Raw genomic sequence first — 9457 nt, forward strand, 5'->3', positions numbered from 1 at the left:
ATTTATGTCATATACAGAATATATGTATTAAAAATGAAAAAAATAAATAAGTAATTATTTTACATCACTACTAATGAATATCACAAATTTGTTAATTATCCTTATTAACACTACACCGGTTCCAAACTTAATAATATTAATTAAAAATATTCCTATAAATATTTAATTGTAATTTTTCCGAATCTCCATTAGTCAGTAAATTAAAAATACCCCTCGTAAAAGTACTTGGAAGTATACATAAAACATTATACAATGTAACATTATTCGTACCAATAAATGTTTTCTTCATTTCTTCAATTTCGCTTATGCAGTTGATATTTATTGGTGTACTCAAATTATAAAAATTACTAAATATAAACAAAAATATTATTTCTAAAGATAGTAAAAATTACACAATCTTAATGGTGTTTTAAGTTTACAATATCAATTTAAATTTGATAAAATTTTAGGAAACATTGAAGAGTAGTTTACGTTTTGAAAAATTTGGTGGCCCTGAAAAGGGCCGTTTGGTTTATTGAGGATTAGAAAATCTAATATAATATTCTATCATAATAAATCACTTAATAATATATGTACAAATAATTACTAACATCAAATTGTTTGAAAAAAATTATACGTATTTACATTGCTTAGCACGAGAAAAAATACTTTCAATATTAGTATCATGTTTCCGTTTACGATCATTACTATCAGCAATTTCACTGATGCTGATTTTAAGATCTGCTGATATACCATTTATGGTTGTCGGTGTTATATCAATACTTTTACTTCCAATGGAAGAATTATCTTGCAGATCGTTAGTGGCGTTAGATGAGGATGTCGACGATTCATCATCCGATTTAGCTAACTTTTCTGGTTTCTTTCGATCTAAATACTCTTGATAACTAATCGTCCGCCGAGTTCTCGATTTTTGTTGTCTAGCTGCCCGTGGAGGTGTCACTTCATTTAACGATCTTGTAGATTTTGGAAGCTCGCTGCTGCTATCTGGATAACTTGCCAGAGTCACTTGGCCACTAGGACAAACTTTAAACAAATTCATCACTCTGCTTCGAATTCGAGGTGAAACTTTACCTAAAATTTCCCTGAATTCTTTTTCCATTTTGATTAATAAATCACACGTAATTTCGGGACCAAAAAACCAAAACCAAGGTTTCTCTTGACTGACTCCTATAATCTTCCACTGAGACGATTGTGCAGTAAAATAGATGCAGAAGCATGCGACAACTGCCGGTTTGTACTTTAAGCACATCGGCGTCAGCTGTAGAGAGTAGGTCGCCATGTATAGAAAAACTTTACGAAGTTCTCTACTTGCATCGACTGTTCTGCAGAACTTCAATATATAATCATGTGGATGATTTATTTCTATATTAAATCCCAATATGAGCAGAAAGAAGCACTCATTACAAATTATGGTGTTAACCTCTTCCTGGTACTCAGCAGTGTTGATGTCTAGCGTGTGATTTTTGTCTTTGTTCAGGCAAGTATGTAAAGCTCTAATCACATCTTCGATTTTTTGTGGCACTTTCTTCACTTTTGCTGCCAAAAAAATAACCGTCGTTGCTACCTCATATCTATGAAACCTAGACAATGACTTCTGGGTATAGAATCTGTGCATAAACACCGTTGCAGTATTTATACAGTCTTGAGATAATTTGAGCCACGTGCCCAAATCGTTGATTAAGTAAGCGGCCTGTTGCTTATGATCTAATTCTTTGTCTGCGTTGATACCGTCTCTAAAACTTGGAGAGTTTATCAATTCTTCGTTGTTGAAATACCAATTGCTGCGAGCCATGATGACACAGTATTCAAAATCGACTATCACTTTACTGTAAAGTTTATATTTCACCACAACAGTTGATATACTTTTGACTTTACACAATTTTTTTTTTTCGTACACTTGTAATTTATTCTCGAACGAACTGTACGGTATGGAGTTCAAGAGTAAAATGATGAATATTGACAAGACACTTAGATTTAAGGTATTTTCGAAAAAAGCAGTTTAAGATATCGTGCCAATGAAAGTGTCGCTTTTAAGAGTATGGGGATAATGAGTAAGTAATAGTTGGGGTGGGAAGAAATGTACCTGAGGTAACAAAGGTAAAGGTCATTAAGCTAGTGACGTTTATGAATTTTAAGGTCATGCGGTCTTATCACGTGCTGAAAGGTAAAAGGGCTTATAGCTAAGGGTTAATAGGAATTTGTGGTGAAAGGGCGCATAAAAAAATTTTTTTTTGCCATTCGGTTTGAAATTTTCTGAAACGTAAAAATCTGTGAAAAAAAAAAAGTTGGTATCCTAAAGCTGAAAGGGCGTATCTCAAGACATACGCCCTTTCACCTTTGAGAAAAGTACTACTTAAAGGTAAAAGGGCGCATAAAAAAAAATTGTATTTTTTATACCAAATACGAGGTTAATAATAATAAAGTTTTCTTTTAATTAAATTTATTCGTTTCCTCGAAGTATGGGCCAGGTCTGGTAACCAAGCATGGGCCAGATCTGGCAACCAGGCTCGGCCCGAGATTATCATTCCAGACTTTTACCATAACTAAGCCAAGACTGGCTTACAAGCCTGGCCCAAGGTTCAACAAAGTTGGGCCAAGTCGGGGCCCGCGGTACTCTCCTCTCTGGGCTTAGATAGGGGTAGAGGGGAGTGGGGACCCTTAATTTTGGTCTCAATAACCCACGTTTGTTGAAAATTAAAAATTCATAAATTTGGGGCAAAAGATACTAGAAATTTTTTCTTTCTACCAAAATTAATTGTCCATTTAACAATACGGAATTCCCAATTGTCTCGACTATGGAGACTATATACTCTCCATAGTCTCGACTATTATAGTTCCCCAATCTATCTCTCATTAACTTTCTATAACTATATATAATTATCTTTCTACACTGATAGAAGGATTTCTTAGTATTTAAGAAACCATTTCTTAAACATCATTTCTTTGTATTTAACAAATATTTATTACTATTTAAGATAATCATTTTTTAATAGTTAAGAAATCATGCCTTAAGAAATGATTTCTTAACTATTAAGAAATCATTTCTTAAATAGTAATAAATATTTGTTAAATACAAAGAAATGATGTTTAAGAAATGATTTCTTAAATACTAAGAAATCTTTTTCAAATGCTAAGAAATCCTTCTATCAGTGTACTCTTAAGATTTAAATAATTTATGACCCATTCTTGACGATTTAATAAACATTGGAAGCCTATTCATTTGCCAGGTGTTAAAATTAAGCTAAAATTTTAATATGACGATAAGTACAACACTCACATTATCATATGACACATCAGTCGTTAGGATGCAGGTACAATTTTACCGTGGAAGTTCTTTCAGGTATAAAGTTAACGCGTAAGACTCATTATCCTGAATGCACCCGCATGGTGCTTGAAATTAGTATTACAAAATATATGTATTTATTGATGATTATTTCAGGTAGAGCTTAAATCATTAACTTATCGAGAACTCGTATATAGTCTAGAATGTTTATTAATGAACCATAAATATTTTAAGTATTAGGATTAGGGGAAGGGGGGGGGGGGGGGGGCAAAAGGGGGTACCCCCAAAATTTGATAAAAAAAAATTTTATATTTTAAATGGTTTTTAAACATTCCAAAATCACTTCTGTAAATATAATTAAACGTTACTTTGAATTTTTTTTGGTAAACTTTTTCAAAAATCAATTGTCAGTTGAAAAATATTAATGACGTTTGTTTTATGATAAAAACTATTAAAAATTTTTTTTCTTCTTTTGTATCCAATAAACATGTGAAATATAATTTTTCTTCATGTAAATTACTTTAAAAAAAATTCAACTTAATCAAATTCGCTTAAAATCCAGAAATTTTTTTCTTTAACCTTTTTTAGGGGGTACCCGACTTTGCCCGCAAAAATGAAAAAATTTTTTTTTCAACGGTAACTGAAAATTTCTTCTATTTACTTTGAATATCATTAAAAAAAAAAAGATTTAGCGTATTTAAGTCCTCGAAAACTTGGTATTTCCTTAAGTACCCCCTTTCGCCCCTCCCTCCCCTATAATTATTGAGTTATTAAGAAATTGTCTAGACAATTATGATATTTGCGTCCGCAGGGAAAAAGAAATGTTCGTATTTTTTAAAATTACAAAATTTAGTGTTATCTTAGAAAGAAAAATTTTTTTAAATACATATGGAAGATCTTTCACGATCTAATTGCGCTCATTATTTTCAAAAAATATGAGTGTGAATGTAGCAGACATCAGAGAAATTTAAAACGATAAATAAACAGAGTAAATAATATAAAGAATAATATTTATAAGCTTAATTTTCACAGCTTGTGGCAAGTAACAACCCGTGTAAAAAAAATTTTTGTTCCTAATGAATTTAGATCTGAATTTCATAACGAAACTCAGATCGTGACACAAATATGACTTTCATCATGAATTTGCTCCCACAATTTTTCGTCTAGTAAATCCGTATCACTTCTAAAAATTTATTATTATGTCTTTGAATTGGACTTGGGATGACTTCGATAGAAACTTGACTGAATTAAACCTTTTGTCAAATTTATCGACTCAGAAATTACAAATAAATTTCTTCTATCAAGTACTCGATTATCGTAAATCAGTTTCGATTGTAAAATTAATTTAGTGAATGAATTTCGGATCATTTGGGTAAAAATTTGACTGAGTCATAATTTTGTCGTGATTGAAATTGTTGATACAAATTCATGATGAAAGTCATATTTTGTGTCACGATCTGAATTTCGTGATGAAATTTAGATCTAAATTCATTATGAATAAAAAATTTTTTACACGGGAAGCAGCGTCGAATGCCACCTTAGAGATCAAAATTGATTCATCCGTTAAAAAATTACAGAATATTTACATACGTACATACACTCGGACATTATTGTGAAAATTAGTCAGAATAACTCCCGAGAACCTCAAAACGTCAAGATCTGTTAGAAAGTCGATTTTCGAAAATCGGACTGAAACCGATAACTTCCTTGTTTTTTTCTTTTTTTTTTTAATTTTCAATTTTCTTAGCGGGAAGTTAAAAATTCTGGTAAACTTTGAGCTCTGAATATTAATATTAAACGAAAGTTTTTACTTCAATTTTAGTCAGTGGAGTTATTTTTCATTAAGAATATTTCCAACACTCCTCATCGGAGTAAATTTCACTCCGGAAAGATTCATAAATTAATAAAAAATCATCTACATCGCGTTTACATTGCATTCACTCCGGATTTAATAAAATTTAAAGTTCAAAATCCTGCCTGGTACACTGTAAAAGATTCGCGAAGTGAATGCGGATTAAATCCGGAGTGAATGCGGAGTGAATGAATTTTTAATTATTCACTCCCCTCGGAGTAAAATTCACTCCAAAGGGGAGATTTCAGAGAGTAGATAATTTTTTATTAATTTAATTTCTCCGGAGTGAAATTCACTCCAGAGAGGAGTTTTGGAAATATTATTGATACAAAATAACTCCACTCAATAAAATTGAAGTAAAAACTCGCGTATTACATAATTGATCAGCTGATACGAACACACATGCACACACACGCGAACACACATGCACACACCCGAACACACACACACACGCACATATTCGCACACATTTTCACACACGCACGTATACATCCGAACACACACACGCACACATTTGCACAAACACACCCGAACACACACAAGCACACATTTGCACACACACACACAAACACCCGCACACACCTGAAAACACACATGCACGCAAACATGCACTCGCACACACACATTGAATTGGGAGTGAAATTAAATCCGCGTCACTCCGAGATCACTCCGCTAAAAAAAACTCCCAATTCACTCAACATGCGGAGTGATTTTTTTTAAAACTCCGGAAACCCGAGTGGCGGAGTGAATTCGGATTGAAATTAAATCCGGATTCACTCCGGATTTTTAACAGTGTATTATTGATCTTTTATTAATAATTTAAGTATGGAAACTGTTTTATAAAGATCATCAATCATAAATTTAAAATCCATATCATAAATTTATTTTAAATTGTGTAATTTTTCTCGTAAATTGTTTATTTTTTTATTGGTTCGCAGATACAGAGTCGGTTATCCCCAAAAATATAAATTAGTTTAACAACTGCATATTATAAGGCGTGCTTAAAGGTAAAAGGGCTTATCACAATTTATGCGCCCTTTTACCTTTGCAAAGGTAAAAGGGCGCATAGTTTTTTTTTTATTGCCAATCGAGTAGTAGACACATTCTACGCTCAAAATTGAAAACAAAAAAATTGAAAGGTAAAAGGGCGTATGTCTTTAATTATACGCCCTTTTACTTTTAAGAATTCAAAATTTTGGTGATCTAAAGGTAAAAGGGCGTATCATTTTTTTTTCGGCCAGCTCACAAAAGAACATATTCGTAGTTTAAAAATTCGTAATTCTGCAGAACCAAAAGAGCGTATAAAAAAAATTTTTTGCTCCAATCAATGTAAAAATGTTGAAAACATTAAAATTTAAGAAAAAATTTTTTTAAAGTCATAAGGGCGTATCCTGTTTTTTCGATTTAGTATCAGTTATAGGACAGAGATGGCCATCGCCATCGTCAGGATCATCTGTACCTAAGATTATAAAAAAAAAGATTTTTTAATTTTTTTTAGAACATAACTTGATAATAATGAAAAAATTTTTAAACTATTATCATCACTGAAAACTGGACTTTGATAATACCGATGAAAAAAAAAAAAAAAAAACAGAAAATAGAAAATGAAACCTTGATTGAAAAATGAAAAAATGCAGCTTTGAAAAATTAAAAAATCTAAAAGTACATTTTATTAATTTGGTTAAATCAATTTTCACTGCACTCATAGAATTTAGAATTTTTTAAATGCATTTTTTTCATTCTCAAATAATACATATTTTGTACATCAATCGTTGAATTAAAAAAATTATAACAAACTTAAGATTCGATCAAAATTAAATAAAGAAATTTGGTTTTTTACTTAAATAAATATTTGTTCAGATAAATTAAGTTATGGAGTGATAATTTTTATTACCCTTGCAATTTTTTTTCTTACTCTGACCTATAATTGATAACAACCGAAAAAACCGGATACGCCCTTATGACTTTAAAAAAAAATTTTCTTAAAGCTAAAAGAACGTATAACAAAAAAAATTTTTTTTTTGTTTTTTCCATAGATTTTAATGTTTTCAACATTTTTACATTGATTGGAGCGAAAAAAATTTTTTTTATACGCTCTTTTGGTTCTAGTAATGCGTTGTTCAACATTTGGTATAAAAAATACAATTTTTTTTTATGCGCCCTTTTACCTTTAAGTAGTACTTTTCTCAAAGGTGAAAGGGCGTATGTCTTGAGATACGCCCTTTCAGCTTTAGGATACCAACTTTTTTTTTTTCACAGATTTTTACGTTTCAGAAAATTTCAAACCGAATGGCAAAAAAAAATTTTTTTATGCGCCCTTTCACCACAAATTCCTATTAACCCTTAGCTATAAGCCCTTTTACCTTTCAGCACGTGATAAGACCGCATGACCTTAAAATTCATAAACGTCACTAGCTTAATGACCTTTACCTTTGTTACCTCAGGTACATTTCTTCCCACCCCAACTATTACTTACTCATTATCCCCATACTCTTAAAAGCGACACTTTCATTGGCACGATATCTTAAACTGCTTTTTTCGAAAATACCTTAAATCTAAGTGTCTTGTCAATATTCATCATTTTACTCTTGAACTCCATACCGTACAGTTCGTTCGAGAATAAATTACAAGTGTACGAAAAAAAAAAATTGTGTAAAGTCAAAAGTATATCAACTGTTGTGGTGAAATATAAACTTTACAGTAAAGTGATAGTCGATTTTGAATACTGTGTCATCATGGCTCGCAGCAATTGGTATTTCAACAACGAAGAATTGATAAACTCTCCAAGTTTTAGAGACGGTATCAACGCAGACAAAGAATTAGATCATAAGCAACAGGCCGCTTACTTAATCAACGATTTGGGCACGTGGCTCAAATTATCTCAAGACTGTATAAATACTGCAACGGTGTTTATGCACAGATTCTATACCCAGAAGTCATTGTCTAGGTTTCATAGATATGAGGTAGCAACGACGGTTATTTTTTTGGCAGCAAAAGTGAAGAAAGTGCCACAAAAAATCGAAGATGTGATTAGAGCTTTACATACTTGCCTGAACAAAGACAAAAATCACACGCTAGACATCAACACTGCTGAGTACCAGGAAGAGGTTAACACCATAATTTGTAATGAGTGCTTCTTTCTGCTCATATTGGGATTTAATATAGAAATAAATCATCCACATGATTATATATTGAAGTTCTGCAGAACAGTCGATGCAAGTAGAGAACTTCGTAAAGTTTTTCTATACATGGCGACCTACTCTCTACAGCTGACGCCGATGTGCTTAAAGTACAAACCGGCAGTTGTCGCATGCTTCTGCATCTATTTTACTGCACAATCGTCTCAGTGGAAGATTATAGGAGTCAGTCAAGAGAAACCTTGGTTTTGGTTTTTTGGTCCCGAAATTACGTGTGATTTATTAATCAAAATGGAAAAAGAATTCAGGGAAATTTTAGGTAAAGTTTCACCTCGAATTCGAAGCAGAGTGATGAATTTGTTTAAAGTTTGTCCTAGTGGCCAAGTGACTCTGGCAAGTTATCCAGATAGCAGCAGCGAGCTTCCAAAATCTACAAGATCGTTAAATGAAGTGACACCTCCACGGGCAGCTAGACAACAAAAATCGAGAACTCGGCGGACGATTAGTTATCAAGAGTATTTAGATCGAAAGAAACCAGAAAAGTTAGCTAAATCGGATGATGAATCGTCGACATCCTCATCTAACGCCACTAACGATCTGCAAGATAATTCTTCCATTGGAAGTAAAAGTATTGATATAACACCGACAACCATAAATGGTATATCAGCAGATCTTAAAATCAGCATCAGTGAAATTGCTGATAGTAATGATCGTAAACGGAAACATGATACTAATATTGAAAGTATTTTTTCTCGTGCTAAGCAATGTAAATACGTATAATTTTTTTCAAACAATTTGATGTTAGTAATTATTTGTACATATATTATTAAGTGATTTATTATGATAGAATATTATATTAGATTTTCTAATCCTCAATAAACCAAACGGCCCTTTTCAGGGCCACCAAATTTTTCAAAACGTAAACTACTCTTCAATGTTTCCTAAAATTTTATCAAATTTAAATTGATATTGTAAACTTAAAACACCATTAAGATTGTGTAATTTTTACTATCTTTAGAAATAATATTTTTGTTTATATTTAGTAATTTTTATAATTTGAGTACACCAATAAATATCAACTGCATAAGCGAAATTGAAGAAATGAAGAAAACATTTATTGGTACGAATAATGTTACATTGTATAATGTTTTATGTATACTTCCAAGTACTTTTACGAGGGGTATT

General features: G+C 31.7%; 2 protein-coding genes across 2 annotated transcripts; one reads left to right on the forward strand and one right to left on the reverse strand.

Annotated features, from left to right (window-relative positions):
- Positions 1-610: 610 nt before the first annotated feature.
- Positions 611-1792, reverse strand: LOC130665958 (cyclin-T-like). Its single transcript, XM_057466590.1, has one exon. The coding sequence runs from the start codon at positions 1790-1792 to the stop codon at positions 611-613; it is 1182 nt and encodes a 393-aa protein (XP_057322573.1).
- Positions 1793-7870: 6078 nt separating this feature from the next.
- Positions 7871-9052, forward strand: LOC130665959 (cyclin-T-like). Its single transcript, XM_057466591.1, has one exon. It carries the CDS (start codon positions 7871-7873, stop codon positions 9050-9052), a length of 1182 nt encoding a protein of 393 aa, XP_057322574.1.
- The last annotated feature ends 405 nt before the right edge of the window (positions 9053-9457 follow it).

Source organism: Microplitis mediator, chromosome 3 (assembly GCF_029852145.1).
Source record: "Microplitis mediator isolate UGA2020A chromosome 3, iyMicMedi2.1, whole genome shotgun sequence".
In the NCBI taxonomy this organism is placed as follows: domain Eukaryota; kingdom Metazoa; phylum Arthropoda; class Insecta; order Hymenoptera; family Braconidae; genus Microplitis; species Microplitis mediator.